This window comes from Podarcis erhardii (genome assembly GCF_964252035.2).
Source record: "Podarcis erhardii genome assembly, chromosome: 5".
NCBI classification, from domain to species: domain Eukaryota; kingdom Metazoa; phylum Chordata; class Lepidosauria; order Squamata; family Lacertidae; genus Podarcis; species Podarcis erhardii.
In genome coordinates this window covers 58,746,583-58,768,727 of record NC_138509.1, presented here as the reverse complement: position 1 = coordinate 58,768,727, position 22,145 = coordinate 58,746,583, and the positions used below count along the sequence as shown (strand labels likewise).

Sequence of the window (22,145 nt, the reverse complement as noted above, 5' to 3'; positions counted from 1 at the left end):
TTCCCATGATTCTATATTCTTCCCATTACTGGCCCATCATTCCACAATGGTATAGAAAGTGGGCATCACACTAGTCCTCATAGACATTGTAAAACGGAAGGTCCTCCATTCTGTTATTGGAGGACAACTCTCATCTGCTGTAGCCAGCACAGCCGGTGGTCAGGGCTGATGGGCATGGTGGTCCACTAACAGCTAGAGGGTCACTGGTTCCCCATCCTCTGTAGAAGGGCTTCTGAAAAGACATTTGGGAAAAGAGGGAGCCTGTATTAGATGATCACTATGGAAAGAAGGTTCTTCCCATGGACTGAGTTAATGGAGTAGAGAACCAAGACAACAATGCAGTCAGAATCCACCCCACTTCTCCACAAGGCTTAATTAGAGGGGAAGGCATAGTTAGGCTTCCTGCTGGCATTGACCCCTGTTGAAAACCCCTGGAGAGCCACTGCCAGTCAGCCTAGACAATGCTGGACTAGCTGCACCATTTCTCTGGCTCAAGGCAGCTCTACATCCAAGTTATTTCAGAACAAAGTGATGGGGAAGAGGCTATACCTTGCAATCATCCAGCAAGCTACCAATAACTACCTTCTGCCAACCCATGTAGGCAATGCTACTTCTGAAGCATTAACATTGTTAAAACCCAGAGAAGCTATTTGTTGCCATGTGCTGACAGTCAAAACTGAGGGAATCAGAGAGATCCTGAACTCAAACTACTTCCCTGGAGACTGACCTTGGGAAAGGTCTCAAAGCTAATTTTCCTGGAAAATGAAATTTTCTGACAGTTTGAAAAGTCACGGCAACAGTGATGATAGGATGTGGAACCTGGTTGCCTTCCCATGCATGCAAGTGTCTGTCTATAACTGGTGGAAGGACCTGATCCTTGTCTGCCAATTCCCTTTCTCCGATATTGAAATCTAAGCAAACAGTACTTTATTCTTGGTAAAGAGAGGAAAAAACTTCTGCTACTGAGCCACAAGAGGGAGCTATTTGTTCATCCATGCCTTGTGATTTCCTGTCTACACACCTTAGCATGATCAGCTGGTAGGTGAAAGGGATTGTGACATGAGAGGTGATGGAGCAAAGGATTGCTATTCTCATTCTTGGTTTGGCCAGTTTTCTCTGTTTTAGCAGATGGGGCCCTGTGATTTATTTTCTCCATTGCCTTCACTTGATGCAAACTGCTCCAGATTCCTTAAGCCAAGCAAAATGGGGCCCACACACCAACCCGATGACATGCTGTAATGCAGTTCCTAATGCAGATGAAACGCAACAGCCCTGTAGCAGTTATTAATGACTCCCATCCCAAGACCACCTTCTAGCTAGCCATAAATACAGAGAAGACAACTCCTTGGCATCTCTATCAATAAAGCAGGACAGGACTATTATGCCTCCCTCTCTTGTCGGGCCAGGGAAAGGGTTTGGTGGGCTCCATGCAAAGGAAAATCAAATGGAGTTGAAGAGAAGCAATGCGATGCCCAGTGTACTTCCTTTTGAATCCTTCCTGCCCCCTTCCGGGAGCCAAGGCAATCAGGAAAAACCCTTGGGAACCAAGTCCTCTCCAAAGAGGCATGAGTTTATTGCAGTAAAACTGCAGTGTTTGACACTATGGAGAAATATGCCAGACATACTTGGCAACAGCAAGTGGAAAGTTAGCCTAATAAGCAGTAAATTATCCTACTCTTTCCCCGAGGAAGGATAATGAATTTCTCCAAGTAAAGGAACAGAGAGGGAGAGAGAGGAAGAAAGTGTAACAGTGAGTACAAACAGCGTCTCTGGCTTAGAGATTCTACATGGAACAGTAACCAAATTCCCACAAATTTGTCACATGTGTGTGGAATTTGATCCATTTTGTGTAAACGATGGCTAGAATGCGGTGGGGGAATAGCTGGCACATTCTGCAGCATCTGTTAGGAAAGCTATTGTAATAAGAGTCTCTGAGGGTTCCAGGACAATAACCATCTCAAGTCCACGTACCTGCAGTTGAAGCCAGTTTCCTGAGCCACCCAAGTGGTGGGATCTTTCCTTTTGCCCGTAGGAAATAAACTAAGAATCAAGATTACAAATAAATACTTTCTCTGGGCTGGGAGACTGCTACAGTCAATTACCCAAACAACCGTGAAGGCCCTTGGTAGGACCGAATAACAAATCCCAGAAGCTACGACCAAAATAGGCTTCCGTTGTAACCAATAATGTGCTGCATTATGGAACTCTGGATGGCTTTAAAGGCTGGAATAAAGCCATATTGGAAGGGGGAGGTGTTGTGTGTCCTCTGACTTGAAAATATCAGAACTAAAGGTGGCGAAAATCCAAGTATTTAGCAGTTACTATGAATGCTTTTAACCTACCTTTCGAGGGCATATGTAAATTCCACCTCCACACTTGCACATGTTGTTGGCCACCATGTCGAATCAGCAACCAATGGCTGGAATTGAGACATATTTTGAAAAATGTACTCTCTTTCAGAACCCAGCAGGACACGAGCAAATCCCCTAGTGGTTAGAGGCCACTGGAAAGGAGGCAAGATGGGTCTCACTTGGAAGGGAGTTCCAAATTCTAAGGCCACCCAGAGCCTTTCTGCTATTTATTACCTACTTTTCTTCCTCTACATTTCTCATGGGTACGCAATATGCCACACCTTATAGACATAAAGCAAAGTGGTTCATGCGGCAGCTAAAACACGTTTGTTAGTGTGACCATGAACTGTGGAAGCTGCACATTCTGAGCTGGAAGTCTTGTTTATATCTGAGCTCAGGGTGATGAGAGAAATTATCCTGCAGGTACAGCACTCACTTTGTGTTTTAGCCACATGTTCCAAGGCTCAGCCTAGGACTGGAAAAAAGACTCCAGAACTGATCCCTGTCTCAGGCAAGTCCTACTTTTTCTAGCCCCTTTTATTTGGTCTGTCTTCTCGCACATACCATGCTGCTCACAAGTGCTCAGAGATGCTTTCCCCTTGACATCTTCTGGTTCTCTGTGTTAGTAGCTGTAAGTCAAAGTTGTTGGAGATAACCTTTTACACAAAGAGCTCATGATAGGGGGCCTTGCAAATAAACAGAGGACTTTGAGCCACACCTTTCATTGCATTTTCTCAGTCATTGTTGTTTCATCAGGAGAGAGACTTTCAGAGTCCATCTTGGATGCTATGGCTAAAATTCCATCTCCGTATCTTTTTACGGCAGGGGTGGTTCTCATTATGGTGTTGGACTACAGCTCCCATGATTCTTGATCATTGCCTCTGCTGGTGGGGGCTGATGGGAGTCATAGTCCAACAACACCTGGAGGACTGCCCCTGCTTTATAGAGAACGTTGTGTGCAATAATTTTGCCAGCCTCAAGAGGGTGCTGGTGTGACAAGACAAAAAAATGAATAGCGGTAATGATTGTTGAAATTACTTTCCTAATGGCATATAATGTAGAGCCTGATGTATTCCATTAAGGCAGCAATCAAATTATAGTCATGTAATGACACATCTCAAACTTCTATAAAGAGACTTTGTAGGAAAGGAATGGTGGGAAGAGATTTCTATAATAAATTATGAAGAGAACTAAAATTTGTAAAAATTTTAATTGTGCCTCCGCCAGGAACATGAGAGAGGAATAATGAACTGCCCTAGTTGAATATGAAAGCAAGGTTCTGCTTCTGTCGTAAAAAGCAATTGATTTCACTGGTTTCACTAAGGGGTAAATATGTGGATAATGACTGGTGGGACGGGGAAAATGGGCTCAGAGCTTTTGAGGATCTCTTTGAATTATGTTAGTCTTGTGGGAGAATAAAGGATTTGATCGATCAATACAGATCCAGTACCTGGTCTTGTGTGAAGCAAATGAAAAAGCAAGGCAAGGCACAGTACACAATACATTTGTCCAGGGTCACCCAATCTGCTTTTTCGGTGAATGGGAATTTGAAACCGGATCTTCCCAGACCAAGTCCAGCACTCAGACTATTCCACCACCCCATGTCAACTAAATACTTAATGATTTGGTTAATGTTGCATCTGTGTGTTGCTATTGGCAAACTTCCTGCATCAGAAAACACTGAAGGGTTAGCAAATCTTAATTCTTTCACAAAGACCATCTAGTGGCAAAGGGATTTCAATCATGAGTTTAAAAAATCAGTAACAAGCCACTTGTCTGTAGCTACAATCAAGACTTGGTGATCTACAGCCAGGTACATTACTGCAGAAAACATGTGCTGTGTTGTGTGACTTTCAGTTCTACTTGTGTCTAATCTATCTGCATGTGAGCTATTTGATACTAATATTGTTATTCAACAACTTTTGAATCTTGGTCTTCATTATCTCCAGATGATGCATCACAAGCAGAGGTTTTGTGACCCACTTGTTATGCATGTTGAAAGTTGAACATGAGGAAACAATGATGGATTAGCCTAGTGGAAAAATGTGCAGTATGTGCAGTGAATGGTAGCCAGACCTCTCTCTGAGCTTCTGGCAGGACTTGCTGGCTTTTCTACAGAAGGCTTTCCAATTACATTGTAATAATCCAATCCAAAATTGGTAACTGATAGACAAAAAGCTCAATTTCACTTACTAATCCAAAAGCTTATTAAAGTTGTTAATAAATAGTTGGTCTATAGTTTTCTGATAGTTCTTATTTGTTAGTGTTGTAACCTGCTCTGAGGTCTTCTGACCAAGAGTGGGATGTAAAATTTAAAAATTAATAAATGAAAATCCATTGGCCGCATCTCAATATAAGCAGCTGCTTGTTCTGATTGAAAGTGGAGGGTAGAGTAGCCTCTTACATTCAGCATGCTTTTTGCTTCCTCAACATTCCTACTTTCAACCCTGAAATCCTCAGTGACCCCCCCTTCTTTTATTCTGGTGGGAACAGACAGGGACACCCACCATAATCCAGTGTTTCCCAACCTTGGGCCTCCAGCTGTTTTTGGACTACAATTCCCATCATCCCTTGCCACTGGTCTTGCTAGCTAGGGATGATGGGAGTTGTAGTCCAAAAACAGCTGGAGACACCAGGTTGGGAAACACTGCCATAATCAGTAAGGCAGGAATAGTTCATAGATCCACTGTGGGGAGTATAGGAGTCCTGAGCATCTGGCAGGGCTGGCCTGAGGATTATATGCCCTGGAGGAAAAATAGCTCTGCACCCATCCTCAGCTTTAGGTCTCTGCTTTCCCCGGTTCTACACACACACACACACACACACACACACACACACACACACCCTTCCTTGTCCTGACTGTCACTGACTTCTGAAGCTGTGCTGCCCAGCAAGGGAATGTGTATTACAGTTGCTAGGTAACCGCAAAGCTCAGTCCTCAAGGATCTGGTTACAGATAGGTAGCCGTGTTGGTCTGCCATGGTCAAAACAAAATAAAAAAATTCCTTCCAGTAGCACCTTAAAGACCAACTGAGTTAGTTCTAGGTATGAGCTTTCGTGTGCATGCACACTTCTTCAGATACACACGAAAGCTCATACCTAGAACTAACTCACTTCTTCAGATACACACGAAAGCTCATACCTAGAACTAACTCAGTTGGTCTTTAAGGTGCTACTGGAAGGAATTTTCTCAAGGATCTGGTTAAGCGTGGGTGGGGGTATACATGCCCCAGTCCCTCTGGTATCCCAGGTTAGGTCAGACTCCTTGTTTCTCTAAGTTAGGACCAGCGAGCTTCCATGGGGCCTGTCCCACATGTTGCTATTCTGACTCCAGCTGCACCGATATGCACATGAACAGCTTCCCCTCCCACATCTCGAGAGCCATAGCAGGGCCTGCTCCAAACCCAAAGCCCTTTGAAGTGTGTCAGAAGCATTAAACAAAGAATGCAGTCTCCATGGAGATGGTACCCCACAAACTTGACCAATCTGCCTCAGCTCCCTCCCCCTTAACCGCACAGCACTCCATGTCCAATTATAACAAATCAGATAGGAAGAGAGATGGTTGGATAGGATAAATGAGATGGAAGACTGTTGCAAAATGCTAAACTGCACGAGGAAGCTTAATCTGCAGATACAAATAGTTATTCGGAGATGTTTTTGGGTGTGTGTATGTGAGAGAGAGAGAGAGAGAGAGATCTGTTCCTATCTAGCGACCTATTCAAGGTGCATAGTATTTGTGTCTATGCCCAAACCTATTGTCCAGCCTACAGCTGATTATGTAATGATAATGCAATTGGTTCCCTCTTCTCTATAATGTCCACTGTTACTGTATCCCAGCACCAACACCATTTTCCAGGTCACAACCACACCACACATTTATAGCACATAGCTTCATCCAAAAAATCTTGGGAATGGTAGTTTGTTAAGGGTACTGGGGATCTGTAGCTGTATGAGAGGTAAACTACAGTTCTCATAATTCTTTGGTGGAAGCCATGTGCTTTAAATGTATAGTGTGAATATTCCTGCAAACTAGTGAGGCATCTGATCAAGGCCTGTATTTTAAAATGAGCTTAAAATATATATTTGCAAATGTTTCATGCCAGGCAGAAAAGCAGCTGGCTAAGTACTTTGGCAGTTGTTTATCCTCCTGAACAGCCCCCCCCCCCGATTTATAGCAGAAGCAGGAGACAAGTTTCTCAAAGTTGTAAAAAGGGAAATACAGGCTGGGAGCAAAGGTTACACTGACCCTACATATTACAGAATACAATCAAGCTGCAAAAACACTAATTAAGAGTTGGTAAATAGTAAGATCTCTGTTTAGATAGAACTTAATACCATGAGCCATCTGTTTTAGCCATTTGTTTTGGAATGCAGGGGCAACAGGGGCAAAAGGTGATCTGGTAATTAAGGTGCCTTGTCGAGGCAAATGTAAGATATATGGCTACTTGTCTGCCATTTATGGATAGAAGGAAATATAGCTCTTTGTCTCCCATAAAAGGTAATAGGAAATGGGTGTATCTTTTATGATTGGTTCTAGCAAACAGCCAATAGGAATTTCAACCAGGCTGATTGGACAGAGGCAGCCAAAGGAGGAGCAAGGGGGCTGGGCTGAGGAAATATAAGTGCTGGCCATCAGGGCTGGAGTGGGCAGAGCTTTGGTAACCATATACCACTGTGCCTGTCATTTATTAGTCTGACAAATAAATTATTATTTTAATTTCTCTATTGCTGCGTTGATTATTTCATTCCAGCTAAGCGTTAACCACGAGCAGGGTGCTACACTAGCTCCCTTCAGAGTGAATGGTGTGTGCTTGTCTATATATACAGTGGTACCTCAGGTTACAGACGCTTCAGGTTACAGACTCCACTAACCCAGAAATAGTACCTCGGGTTAAGAACTTTGCTTCAGGATGAGAACAGAAATTGCATGGCGGCAGCGGGAGGCCCCGTTAGATAAAGTGGTGCCTCAGGTTAAGAACAGTTTCAAGTTAAGAACGGACCTCCAGAACGAATTAAGTTCTTAGCCCAAGGTACCACTGTACCAGGTAAGGAAGAAGTGTGAGAGTTCAGAACTTAACTGGTTAAGTGTTCTGAGATGTGCGTCACTTTCTGACGTCAGCTTGAAAGCTGGGAGGAGTCTGGGAGGAGACTGTACTTTCTTGTTGTTCTCTCTGTGTGTCTTGAGAGAGACGGACATGTTTTAACATGGCTGCAAGCAGTGATGGACAAATGTTCCAATAAAGAGCTGTAAATAGACGAACCTGTCTGTGTATGCTTGCATGGAGAAAAGGGAGAAAAAGACTGCTTTACACCGCTGTATGCTACTCTGCTAAGCCGTGGCTAAAGAGACAGCAGAATTTGTTGCGCAGCTAGGAAGGAAGTGTGCCGGACGCAGTAAAAGACTGATTGGGATCGTAAACCTATCAGAGGCCACGGCTCAAAGATCGGGGTCCAAAGATCGTTATCTGACAGGTTATGGAGGTCAGTAAACGCTCGTAAAACAGTCGGCTTTGAGCCACTGGAATGCTTTGAAGTCCGCACGGAAGCTAGCCGGAGGTTGGAAGCTGCATTCCGTGAGTCTAGCCTGGTGCCGGGTAGCAGAGGAAGTTTTTGCCTGCTTCTGAGAGGCAAGAGAGCTGCTGAGAGACAGAGCTAAACGCTAAGAGCAGCTGAAATCGTTCCTCCACGGAAGGGAGAGCCGGAGCAGCTGGGCCGTTTCTCCACGTACAGGAGCCGGAATCAGCTGGTACTGAGTAAGTACAGCTTGTGGGGCACCTTGGGAGAACGGGAGAATATGGCAGAGAGCCAGGATATGCCGGTGGAAGAGCTCACTTTAAAAAGTTGGGCAACCTGGAGCAGAAGAGTAAGGGGCTGGTTCCTGGTCCATGGGCTTTGGGAAGCAAGCCAGAGGGAGCCAAAAGCACCACCCCTTAGCTGGGAAGATGGCCAGCAGAAAACGCAACAAGAGCTGGATATGCTCAGAGCATGCATTCATGCATCGCTGAAACCCCATTTGGAGGGTGTACAGTCAGCAAGGGCTGCCTGGGATGTGCTGAAGGGCTTGTGTGAAGCTTCAGCAGAAGGCCAGAGCCCTGGAGACGCTGGACTGGCAGGCCCATTTCCCGATGTATCGGCCTCTAGGAGCGCTGGTGAGCAGATCGGGGGGGCGAAGAGTTCCAAAGGCAAGTTTAAGAAACTTTCCACTGTTGCTGAAGCGGAGAGCAGCTTCAAGGGGGGCCAGGCTGGTGGGAGGCGCCATTCCAGGAGAAGGAAGGCCAGGCCAGCTGGGAGGAGCCCCGGGCAGTGTTTTTCCACTGGAGTTCAACGTCTGCGTGGCAGTTGCCCCCACCGGAGCACAGAGCCGAGGCAGGATGTTGTGAAGGACACTTCTCATGGGAACCAGCCGGGTTTCCATGGCAACAAGCCTGCAAAGGCAGGCAGGCGTGGGATTGAGTCCGGCCGACGTGGTGAACAACAGGAAGAGTCTTATCAAGTAACTGCTAGCATGGCTTTGTTTGAAGACAGCCGTGTGGAGCTGAATCTTGTTATTGACTCTACAGCTAACCGCAACATGGTTCCAGAGACCCCTGCAGTCGAGATGTGGAATTGCACGGCAGTTCCAAAAGGACAGGGACAGACTGTTAAGTTTACTAATGTTTATCTTTCTGTTTTGCAGGAAAGGATGGAGTTTTGTATTGTCCCAGAGGTGCATCACTGTTTGTTATCTGTGCCTTATTTGTTGAAAAAAGGGTTTCAGGTTTGTTTCCAGGATGATGTCTGCACAATCTCCAAAGGGGAGAGGGTACTTGCCAAGGTTAAGAAGGGGCAGAATGATCTTTTCGTTCTTAAAACGTCTCTTGGGGGTGAGGGGAAGGTTGAGAGAGCACAGGCGCAGCGTGCTACAGTTCCCACTCATGTTCAATGTGCTTGTGTATGGCATCAGAGGACTTTTCATGGTTCTCTAGAAGAACTGCAAGTGCTTCCTGAGGTTACCAGAGGGTGTAAAATTAGAGATTGTGGACGTGCCATTAATTGTGACACATGCAAGCAGGCGAAGAAGAAAGGGTGCAGTTACCCAAAGGTGGAACGGGTAACCACTAAACCTTTTCAGCTGGTACACATAGATCTGTTCAGTCCTGTCAGGGAACAGAGTCTGGGGGGGGCCAGGTATCTGCTAACGTTTCAGGATGATTTTTCGCAGAGCACCTGGACTCACGGTCTCAAATCCAGGGAGGATGCAGCACAGCTGATCAAGAGCTGGATTGAGGGGGTGGAACTAAGGTTCTCCACCAAGGTGAAAGCAATCGTCAGTGACAGAAATGCTAGGTACACTGGTTCTGCTTTGCAGCAGTTCTTTCACAAAAGAGGGATACGTTACACAGTTACTTCACCCAGTAAGAGGGGGGTGGCAGAGCTGAGGAGTGAAGCTCTGGTTAAGGCTGCACAGGTGATGCTGACAGAAGCTAGGTTACCTCCAAAGTTTTGGCTGGAGGCAATCCGTTGTGTGTCTTTCACCTGGAATCGTGTCTACAACTCACTGGTAGGTGACACACCGTACTCTTTGTTGAATGGCAGAAAACCCCAGGTTCACTTTCTGCGCAAGTTTGGATCTCCTGCGGTTGTCCCTGTGCCTAAGGCTTTGCAAGGGCCAGATGGAGCCAAAGTCCAGAAAATGATCTTCTGTGGGTATGAGCCAGACGCTCGTGCTTGGAGATTTGCTTACCCGTCAGGTGATCAGAGTAAGGTGCTGATCAGTAAACACGCTGAGTTCTTTGAGCAGGATGAAAGGCCAAAGATTTCTGCACAGCGTGATGTTCTTTCAGAATGTCTCTCTGATCCAGAGGACAGTTCTGTTGAGGAGGAAGAAGAGGCTGAGTCTGCTGATGACGACCAGGTCACTGACCAAGGTCAGGAGCAGGATGGGGCGTCTCCACAAGTTGTTAGAAAAGGACAGCCCAAGAGTGAGCCTAGTTCTCCTGTGAGTGTAATGGAAAGGATTCGAAGACGCTTTAAGTCAGAGGGGGAATCCTGTGATGCAGAGGACACATCTGCTGGTGACAGTGAGCCAGAGGAAACACCAGAGTTTGTGCCCAGGCGATCCAGTCGCACAACCAAGGGTATTCCACCTGAGAGGTACCAGTCCACAGGTGCGTGGGTAAGTTTCGCACAGTGCGTTTCTGAGAGTTGTGAGGTGATTCCACAGATGCCAAACAGGTACGCCAAGGTAGGGCGCAAGGCATTGGGGAAGGGATTGATCTCACAGGGTGTTGCTGAAGATGTTACACAGGTCTTGTCAGAAAGCAACGCAAGGGGGTGTGTGAGAGTTCAGAACTTAACTGGTTAAGTGTTCTGAGATGTGCGTCACTTTCTGACGTCAGCTTGAAAGCTGGGAGGAGTCTGGGAGGAGACTGTACTTTCTTGTTGTTCTCTCTGTGTGTCTTGAGAGAGACGGACATGTTTTCTCTCTGTGTTTGAGAGAGAGATGGCTGCAAGCAGTGATGGACAAATGTTCCAATAAAGAGCTGTAAATAGACGAACCTGTCTGTGTATGCTTGCATGGAGAAAAGGGAGAAAAAGACTGCTTTACACCGCTGTATGCTACTCTGCTAAGCCGTGGCTAAAGAGACAGTAGAATTTGTTGCGCAGCTAGGAAGGAAGTGTGCCGGACGCAGTAAAAGACTGATTGGGATCGTAAACCTATCAGAGGCCACGGCTCAAAGATCGGGGTCCAAAGATCGTTATCTCAACAAGAAGCAGCATTAAACTGGCTTGTAGGAATTGAGATGTTTTCCTTATCAAGGAAAGTTTTGGGGTGCAGAAACCTAAGTAGGAAGCCCAAGGTTGAGGAAGCAGTGAAATATGAAGATTGAGTAGCTAGACTCCCAAATTTCTGTTGCTGGCCCCAGGGACCAAGAGCAAAGCATGCCAGTTGTGTTACCTTTGTGTTGTAGTAGTTACATGGTGCAACAAGGCCCAAACAGTTTTCTCTTTGGCTGCAGCGTTTGTGAACATTGTGCATGAGGCTTAGCATTCCAGCCTTTCCTCATACACCTTTCCTTCCATAACGTTCCAGCGTTTTTATTAAGAGATGGAAGTGGGAAAGCAAAATAGCACGGCTACTCACCAATGAAAGGGGTGGGAAGGTGTTGCTTACCGGTAGTTAATTGCCTAATGTTAGAAGAGCTGCCCCAGAGTCTGAGATAGGAGATTGTGCACCCAAGAGAGGAAGGTAAGTACTGAATATTTAGCATCTTTTAACAATGATAGCATATTCTAAACAGAAGCCTTTTCAGGAGTTAACAGATTTCCTTCCCTTGTGCACTGAAATCCAACACAGCAAACTCCTGTGCACACTCTCTAATATTTTCTTTTGCCATGCAAATAATTCAAACCAAGGGCCCATGGAGAGGTTTGGGGCTGGAGCCACTATAAGCTGATGGTTCAGACTTCAGCTGTTTCAGTCCCACTTGCCTCCCAGGTCCCTTTCTCTCTATATTGCTTGTTCTGTTGGGTTCTCTCCAACAAAGAAGCCTTGCAGGGTTATTTTACTGATTAATAGACTAGCTTTCTACTTGCTGCTGCCAAAACTGCCTGCTGTATTTCTTCATGCTGTCACTCTGTGTTGCCTTCAGGACAAAAAAAAAAGAGTCTAGCCCACCCTAACTGAACTTCTGCAGAGTTACTGACTTCCATGATTAAGAATTACATTTTCTACAGCAGCAAGGCCTCTAAAACTCTCTATGGAACCAGATAGTGCACAAACCCATTGACCCTTCTGCAGCAATTAAAGGGAGAGATCCTGGCTAACTCCTGCTGTCTCTTTCTGGATCTGCCATTGCTGAAGTGGGCTAATAATGTTCTCTTGCTTCTCACCTAACTGTGGAAGAACTCATGAAGCCATCATTGGGTGACCTACCTCACAGGATTGTTGTAAAGATTACATGAGTGGAGTAGTGGGACACAGACACCATCCTGAGCTCCTTGGAGGAAAGGCAGGATAAAATTTAATCAATTAATTAATTAATTAACAAGTCAAGCTCTTTCCCTCCTCCCACGCCTCAGTTTTACTGTTGTGGTGATACGATTTTGACTGACAGAAGTTCCTAAATATTTTTTATTTAATAATTTGTTTAATTCTCCCAACCAAGCTGTGTTACAAAAGTAATATTGATTATATTATAAATATAAATATAAATATAAATATAAATATTGAATATAAATTGCCCCTCCCCCCATGAACAGTATATCAGGATTCAGATTACATTTCTTTAAAACATAATATAGTCTACAAGTCTGATTAAAAATCTTATATTTAGCATAATATTTGATGTCCTATAATATATAATACTAATTTTCCCTTTACAGTGTTCATTCTTTTTTTATGAAGTTCCTAAATAAGTAGTGGGATCTCTTTTTAAAAAGTGGTTTATCTCTTTAGGATTCCAGTCAGACCCTATCCCAACATTTTCCAAAAAGCTGTGGAGTAGAGGCAAAACTTGGTCATGGTTTAAGCAGGCCTAATGTTTTGTCTTGAGGGCAGAAATGTCCTCTGCCTGTTTTCTGCAATGTTAAGAAATAGAAATTGCTGACAAGGCCTTAGTCAAATTAAGAAAATACACCATTGTGAAGAAGTTACAATATTTTTACTCAATTGCAGCTGGCAGCTCTGAGTGACCTTCACAAGTCTCCTTGTGCCCTGATAAGGCTCAAAGACATGCCAGTTCCTCAGAACAATGGAAACCTGTTTCTGCAGGTGTCTGCCCCATGACCTTTCATTTACTATTTTGCCTTCTCTTTAAGAAAAGGGATTTCTTGCTTTAAATTTGTCCCTTCTTCAGATTCGGAGCTGCTTTGGCCATTTTGGCCATTTTCCTTCTTAACCAGTCCTTTGAGGCTGGGGCTTTGGTTTATGAACAATCTTAAGTTTTATATACACAATTTTCTTATTTTATTTTTGCTTATTTGCTGGTGAGGTTTAAACGTAAACATTTTATTATTCAGCCTTTTCCCTCCCCCAAAAAACAACACAAAAAACCCATTTATCTAGATCCTACCAAAGTATCTAGAATTTATCTCTTAACACTCCTCCGAGTCCACAGAAACCTGTTCCTTTGAACCTCAGCTTGGTTGGTAGCCTTAATCTTTTTTAATTCTTTCCTTACTATTTAGGGTAAGTTACTGTATTGCCATAGCATAGCAAAGTTCTTAACTAGTTTGGAAAGGTGAAAGTGCTAGGTGGTAAGTCAAAGAAGAGCTGAATAGTTAAATTTGTTGATAATTTTGAATGTCGTAATTATGTTTCGTTGTTTCAATGGTTTTCTCCCTTCACTGTGCCTAGATCACTTTGCTCTCAAGCTTTGCACACCTGTCACAGGAGAACTGTGGAGGAAGCCAATTCCACTGCTCCCTGGGAAGGACAGGTGTAGGCTGGATGCATCCTTTCCTCCCATAACTCAAAGTAATTACTCATAGCCTTGAAAATCATCCTCACCTAAGGTTCAGAGGAACAGGTGGGCTGGGAGTTGTATATGTATTTCACTTTTGCTGCTGTTGGGTGCTCTACCACAAGTTTTACCTTGGTGTCATAGACCGACTATTTCCTAGTAAGGTTTGGACTGATGGCGGCAGTCCTCCCCCCCCCCCTTGCAGTGTGGAGGACTGGCTGCTCCCAGAAACTTGGGGAAGCCAAGGGATTGCTGAATTCTATGGGAAAATTCTCCATGACTGGCCCTGGTCTTGCTGTGTAATGGTAAGAGAAACATTAACATAGTTGCTCATGAGGGTGCACTCTCCAGCAGTGTGGAGGAGCTCTGACGGATGAAACAGGCAGGATGGTGGCTAAGGTGGTACAAATATTGTATCAAATGCAACCAAGCATAAGCAAGATTGCATAATCATGCCTACCACACAGCAGTGAAGGAGGTTTACTTCTCTGATACTAGTGTGTCCTTGAGAAGTTCTCGAGCAGAACTTTTCTTAGAGGTGATGGGGTTGGTGGGAACTTCCCCAAAGGGCAATAGACTGGAACCCTTTGACTCCTGTTGAGACAGGTTTGCTAGGCACTTTGGTGGTAAAGTTGCTCACATCTGGGCTGAGCTTATGACAGGTCTAGTGGGGTGTCTAGAGCACTGGTCTTCAACCTAATCCAAGGTGGGTTGCAGCAGGAGCCCTCTACCACCATGCAAATATATGGTACAAGATTACGAAATGGGTCCCCAAATGCATGTTGGGTTTAAAAGTGGATCCTGGGCCTGAAAAGGTCTAGACTACTGGTCTAGATTGCTCTCGTCTGGTTTGGGATGAGTTTCTCTTGATGAGGCTCAAGTTTGTAGACAAGATACTTTAAAGTGTTTGGCTTACCACCTGAAATCTCAACCTTTGCACTTGGCTTGTAAGAGCTAGTCAAGGGGGAATGACTGTAGGTGGCTAATTCCACCTTTCAGGAAGGGAATGTACCAACTGCTTTGGAAGAGGCAGTGCTGTACTCCTTCCTCAAGAAGACCTCCCTGAACCCGGGAAAGTATAACAATGATGAGTTTTCTTTGAGCTTGATCTGGGAGTGAAAATGGTACCTTTCGCAGAATAAAAATTAGTGAGCGTGTTTCCACAGTGAGCCTACTGCTCAAATTATGCATGTCTTTATGCATGCTGAATACACCTTAATTGTACCTAGGATACCCATGTGCTTAAAGATAAATGGACAGCCCTTAGCAATTTAGAGTAAACAGAATAAAAAGTGGAGAAAGCTATATATTGTTGTATATGTGAATACCTCTTTGGATATCCTGTCCCTTCATTGGTAGAACGGCTTCACTATTTGTGTTTTGAGCACCTTAAAAATGGCACTAGCCTTATCAGGCAGTCATATTCAACAAAATAATAACTCAGTAGTTTAATCTAGAATTTGCTTTTTTGTTGACTGAGGTGATAACACCAAGTTGGCTGTGTCTTTCTCAAACCTACACATGTGCATATGGTTAGCCTCTCTCTCTAGCTGTCATTAAGGAAGACTTCCAAGTTGGGGCTGTATCTGCATTGCATGCAAATAGATGTTTTCTCCTCGCTGCCAAATTTGCACCTGCTTCTAGTAAGGAAAATGTACCAAAAGATTGCCAAATCTAGTACCGTAGGCTCCAGATTTACCACCAGTCAGAATCTAAGACTGCCTAATGAATGAGTCTGCCTTTTTGCATAATGAATAGGTATGTGGGATGTAATATACACCTAAACAGACAAATAAATTGTGGGCTACCCTAAATAGTAAGCAGAATGACCCTAAATAGTAAGCAGAATGCTACCCATGGATTGGTTGTGGAGACCAACATTTGTGGCAAACAAGCAGGGCCTTTGGAGATGGGATCAATCAGCAGCATTTGAAGAGTTATTGCTGCTTTTTACAGGCAGAATTGCTCAGATTTGGACAAAATTGGATACTACAATTTGAACAAGTCCAATGAGGATGTCTAGAGTACTGTCTGTTCCATCTATACTGGATTAGCTTACATTATTGCAGCCTGAGAATGTGGGTAAGTTGCTTCAAGAAGTACAGCCAACCACCTGCCTCCTTGTGCCTTGCCCATCTTGGTTTCTTAGAGCTAGTCGTAGGGAGTAGACTAGGTGGGTTCAGGGACTGATTAATACTTCACTGGAGAAGGGGTAGATGAAGGAGGCAGTGGTCTGCCCCATCCTTAAGGAGACCTCTCTGGACCCAGAAGTGTTAACAGTTATTGCCGTGGAGAATAGAGAGTTGCCAGTCTACTTTCAGGCCTGCTTGGAGAAACTGATTACTTGGAGACATGCAAGTCTCTGCTTGTGGCACTTAAGCTGCCTTAATCACCCTGGTTTATAACATTTGTCAGGAGAGAGATGTGAGGGGAGTATGACCCTCCTCATTCTCCTCAATCTCTCAGTGGCTTTTGATACTGTTAACCATGGTTTCCTTCTGGAGCATCTCAGGGAGGAGGTGGGGCTTGAGGGCCCTGTGCTTCACTGGTTGCACTCCTACCTCTAGACCTTTTCCAGAAAGTAGATATAGGGGGCTACAGTCTGGCATGATGGGAGGTGTCCTGTAGTGTCTGTCCCACTGGATTTCATCTTGCCCCGATGCTATTTAACATTTATATGAGGCTTCTGGGAGCTGTCATTAGGAGATTTTTTGTGAATTGCCATCAATAAGCAGATGGCACCAGATTCTAGTCCATTTGAATCTGGAGAGGAGGTTGAGGTATTAGACTGGTGCTTGGAAACTCTTATTGGGGGGACACCAGCATGCCAAGGTGGGAGTGTTACCTGTCTGTAATAGACATCAACAGTCAATATAGGAGTAGACAAGAGATAATCAGTAGTGGTCTGATATTGGGCTTGAACAATCATCTGCATGTGAATATCCAAATGGTAGTGTCATATATAGGTAGGGTAAGGTAAGGACATATGTGGACCCCATTCTCTCATCATCAGTTTGACCACCTTCAAGTTAAATTCCAAACCCCAGCAGCTGTGGATAGTCTAGTTTCCTGTAGATTAAACACACCCACACACACCCTACTACACATGAGAAGCTGATGCGATTCCAGGTATCTTAAGGTTACATCCCTTTGTTTTTCAGGCCCATTGATACTGAAAGCTCAGGGTGTTCTCAGATTCCCTTCTGTTCCCCAAAGGGCATGGCACCCTAGCTTGCCAATTCACTTTCGAAGAGTCTTCCTTTGAAACTTACACCACCCTGGCAATTGAGCTAATAAGCCTTTAAAAGCATTCATTTATTCAAGGGGAGTTGGGTCGACTCATTGATGGGGTGAGATGGTGGAAAAAGGCAATATGGTTTGTTTTGTGTTCTTGTATAGATCGGATTGTGACCTCAAAGAGTTTTACATCAAAACACAACCTATCGGCAGAAATCACACACAAACAAAAACCTGTTTATCACAAAGGACCCCTCAATCCCATTGTGTGTGTGTCTTGAGTACGGAGGGCGACTCTTCTTCTCTGGGCCTGTGTGTCTGTCCTGCTACTTTCGGACGCTCTTCGCCAATTTTTCTGTGTGTGCATCTTTACAGGACGCGTGACTGCGTCTCTCCACAACAGACTCTCAGAGCGTGTGCTTCGCTGGGTGTGTGTGTATACACACGTACGTGTGTGTACACGCGCGTGTATAGCTCTCTCAGCTCTCTCTTCCGCGGAGGTGTCTTGCCAATTGGCTGGTGGTTCCGCGAGTGCGTTATGTGGGAGCCTCCTCTCTGCTCCCTGGGCAGACAGTGCGCGCCTTTCTTGTCCCGTTTCGCCCCCTCCCGGCCCTCTGTCGGAGAAGAGGGTGGGTGGGTGGCGGTGGCGGGGAGAGATCTGTGCGCCCGAGGCGGGTGAGGAGACTGAAGGGGGGACGGGGGCGGAGCCAAGGCTGCTCCTGCTGTCTGGGCTTGATGGATGAGACGGGGGCTCCCGATGTGTGTCTTTGAGAGCGAGGCAGCGAGACGCGAAGGCAGCGCGTGTTCCCGTGCTTCACCCTCCCGGGCGGCCGCAGCTTCTTCCTCCTGCGACCCGGACAGGCGACGAAGGCGCCAAGTGGAAGCAGCAGGAGCCGGAGTCGCCCGTCTGCGCCAGAAGGCAGCCTCTCCACGCCGCCTCGGCAAGCGCGCCGTGCGATCATGTGCGGGGCAGCCCCTCGCTAGCCAGCGCAGGCAGCATGGCTCCCGCGAAGCGAGCGGCGTCGGGCGGCGTGTGGCTGCGGGCGGGAGCCTGCCTCCTGGCCTGGGCGGCCTTTTGCCGGGTCCGGGCGAGCGCCTGTCCCGCGCCGTGCGCCTGCAGCGGCACCACCGTCGACTGTCACGGGCTGGGGCTCCGCAGCGTCCCCAAGAACATCCCGAGGAGCGCAGAAAGGCTGTAAGTGCTGGGGGGCGGGGCGGATCGCGGGCCTCGGAGGGGGAGACGTTTGCGACCCCGGGGGTCCTGGGGGTGGCCCCTCTCTCGGGCAGGGGCTCCGCCGGTGCCGGCCGCCACACCCCCTCTCCCGCCCTCACAATGGAGCCCCGCCGCTTAGGATGTGCCGCTGCGAGACGCGCTCAGACGGTCCGAGGTGGGGGGCAGACAATGATCCCTCTGGGGGAAGTCGGGACGTGGGGAGGGAGTTGGGTCGGGCTGAGGCAGCCGCCGCAGATCCCTTCGGAGTCTCCGGGAACAATCACTCGATTGCCTTTGTTAGGGAACTGCGGCGCGCGCCCGTGCGGCTGTGCCCCCCTCCCAAACCATTGGGTGGGTGTGTAACGTCTCGTCAACCCACCCCGCCTCTCACACGTGGACCAGAGTCCGGTGGCCTGCAGGTCCGGGTCCGGATTAGAGCAGCGCGGGTCGGGGGGGGGGGCGCGGGATTCCTGCTGGGCGCGATCCGGCCGTTGCGCTGCGCCTCCTTGCAGCGCGTGAGATGCCCGGGACCAGGCTAACTTTAGCTGCACGAGCTGGCTGCTCGGCTAGGTTCCAGAAACGGGGAGCACGCACCGTGCACGTGTATGCGTGTGCTGGCGCGTTCACGCGGGTGTGAATCTCCTGTGGGCCGGCTGGCGGGGGCTGCTTATTTTCTCCACTTATCTGCATGCAGTGTGTGTGTGTGTGTGTTCGTGTTCTGTCCGCTCTAGTAAGACTGTCTGGGGAAACTGCCTCCTCTTCTGTGGATGGATGGATGCTTTTGGGGGGCCCGTCCTTGGAAATGGGAGCTTACGAGTGAGAGGAGAGGGTCAAGTCCTCTTTAGGAGAGTTTCCTTTCCTACCCCTTGTATAACTACTGGCCACACCACATAAGTGTATCTGACACGATAAGGGTGCACCCACGCTATACATTTATTTTCCCCAAACAATCATGGGAACTGCAAATTGCATACCCCGAGCTACAATTCCCAGCACCCTTAGCAAACTACAGCTCCCAGGATTCTTTGAGGGAAGAAATGGGCTTGAACTGAGGATGCGACCTTTGAGACAGCTCTGTGGAGCCAGAGAAGGTGGGTGTGGAGGATGGAATCTGGACCGTGGAGTCTTGAGTGTCCCTTGCCGCCTCTTCCAACAGGAGGGGGCTTGCTGTCTCTAGCCAAGCCTGCAGCCCTGGTGGCTGTCCTTTCCCATCTCTCCCTCTTACCCCTCTTTCGACAGTTTAATGAGGGGTGAAGAAAGAGGATCCATGGGAAGTGGGAAGACCCTTCCCACTCAGGCAATATCCATGGCAAAAGCAGAATACCAGGCAGATAAAGGGGAGATCAATTGGGGAGGGGTTTGAACACGGGGTGGAAGAGACAGACAAGGGAATGGCAACTCAGGCACTGTGTGCCTTTCATCTCTGCATGTGAGGTTCTGAATTATCCAGAATAAAGGCAGGAGGGGAGGGGAGGGGAGGGAATGGGAGCTCAACTGGAACAGGGGCTGATCATTAACGCACACACAGACCCCTCCTCATTACACACTTACTTATTGCTGGCTGGAATGCTCCTCATTCCTCCGCAGCAGCAGCAGCCTGAGGGTGTCCATTGCTTTGGTGGGGGGGTGCAAAGGGAAGTAAAAAGCTGGAGGAGATGCTAAATAATTCACCAGAATGCAGCACTGGAACGTGCTGTTTAGGCTGGGGGGAAACAAGGGGGCTGAGTGGTTGGATTTATTGCAGTCAAGCAGGATATTCCCTCCTTGCACCTCTTAAGGCCTTGCGATTCTTTCCGTTTCTTTTCTGCTTTTACGCAGAAAGCAGCTTGAAACGGAACGGACAAAGTCTGTAGGAGAGATTCAGGACCCTTGAGCCTGCCTTGCAGCTCCTGTGCGATTGCTGTCTGGGCTCCCCCAGAGCCTCTGCTCAAGCCCCTTAGTCTCTGTTCCTAGCCTCCCTCCAGCCTCCCCCAACCTGGCGCTCTCCAGATGGCTTGGACTACAACACACGTCAGCCCCGGACAAGTACAGCTTGTTGCGGTCCCAAACATCTGGAGGGGGAGGAAGGCTGACCTACTGCTCTTCCCACCACCACCACCCAATTTGCTGTCTCTTGATCTCCTCTGAGGAATGTCTGCCTCTGTCGCCAGACAGGCTGGGACAGGGCTTCATGTGTAGGATACTCTTTCAGATTTATGCTTGACTGCAGGGTAACCTAGAAAAGAATGGGGATGGCATGTGGTGTAAAATGTGAATGTGGAAGATTCCTATGAGCATCAGGTGCAGCAGAAACTTGGTGGGCAGGGGGTGCTCTCCTAGCTACCCAGAGAGATGCTGAACCTGAAGTTAAGCAACTTTGCATAAAAGGCAGTACCATGAATATTCTCGCAGCGGGTAATTATAGCAGTTTTATTTAGATGCAGCCCTTTTCCTGGTCTCTTGTGAGGGTAACATCTTGTCTCTGGTCAGCATGGTACAAGAAAACTCCACATCAAGGCACCCAAGCTTTCCTGCTTCTGGCTATCATCTGCTTTGCTCTCGTCTGAGCTCATTATTGGACCAGGCATGGAGATATGATCCATCTACCCAGCTCCAAGTGCATCAGTGCAGTGGGAGCACAACAGTCCCCCCCTCCCCTTGAAGTACTGCAGATTCTAAGAGTTTCAGAAGCCATATCCCAAGTGCTAAGGCGGGCCTGGTCCGTTGTGTGTCGTGAGGATCTCCTACAAGGCAATCCACCCATTCCTATTATCATTTCTTCTAAAAACCAATTAGTCCCCTCAGAGTGAGCCTAATTAGGTCAGGGCCCTGTAGATGCTCCTATGCACAACAAAGCAAGCTTGGTGAACTCAGTTAGTAGCACCGCGGGACACCTTCTTTAAAAGGGCACCTTCTTTAACGGCATTTCCTTCTCTGGCACCTTAATTACCTTCATTGAAGTTGTTATCATGGCACAGCCATGGGGAGCTGCTTTGTGAGTACAGAATGAGTGTGCTGCCCACAAGCACGAAACTTGGCTCAGATCTGAAAATGCCAGAACACCAGGAAGGGCTACCATTCCTGTTTTGACAAGAGGGACCTCAATTGCCACTCGCAGTTGGAGCACTACTTCTCATGGTCATCCTACTTCAGAGGTGGGGAATCTTTTTGGCCAAGAGGGCCAGATTCTTTATCTGTCTCACTCTTCCATGGACTAACTTTGACAGGTGGGCAGGACAGCCCATTGAGAGGGTAAGACCTGCCCATTCTGTATGGGCATAAAGAGGAATACATCTTCCCTGTACCCCACACATAGACTGGCCCCAGAAGTTTTACCGACATCTCTCCTTGAGAAAGAAATGGGATGGGGAACGGTGTTAGGATTACAAAAGCACTGAAAACTTCCTTCCACCATCTGATGAGAAATCTGACCATTAGATATCTCCAACTCGGCTGGTTAGAGTGTGGTGCTGATAACGCCAAGGTTGCAGGCTCGGTCCCCATATGTAGCAGCTGCATCCTCCTGGACTGCAGGTGGTTGAACTAGATGATACTCAGAGTCTATGGTTCTAATCCAGAGGCATTACCTTGCCCTGTTGATCCTAGCCAATGAAAGATTTGGGTGTGTACACACTGTACAATAATGTGCATTCAATGCTGGATGCAAGTGCCTTTTCGTAATGCTGCACATTACAATGCCATCCCTGTCCCATACTATATGGCAACCTAAAGCACATTCTACCAGAATGGCTATAAACAGTTTTGTACCAAGAATGCGCTTCTCAAGTGCTTGCAGCATGCATGTGTGCACAAGAGAGCGCTTTCTCAGGCCACCTGTTGGGGCAGGCCTACTTGCTGTTGCAGGGCTGCCTCCCCCTCATCAAGCTCACCTTGTCTATGAATGAAAGAAGCAAATAGGAA

The 22,145-nt window shown here is 47.0% G+C and overlaps 1 protein-coding gene across 1 annotated transcript in view; it reads left to right on the top strand.

Moving 5' to 3' along the window:
• Positions 1–17,672: 17,672 nt before the first annotated feature.
• The window catches only part of SLIT1 (slit guidance ligand 1), a 134,206-nt gene continuing 129,733 nt past the window's right edge, over positions 17,673–22,145 (top strand). Inside the window, exon 1 of the mRNA XM_081863861.1 lies at positions 17,673–18,227. Within this exon, the coding sequence (XP_081719987.1) occupies positions 18,031–18,227 (197 nt within the window). The 5' untranslated portion in view covers positions 17,673–18,030. The remainder of the gene's footprint in view (positions 18,228–22,145) is intronic.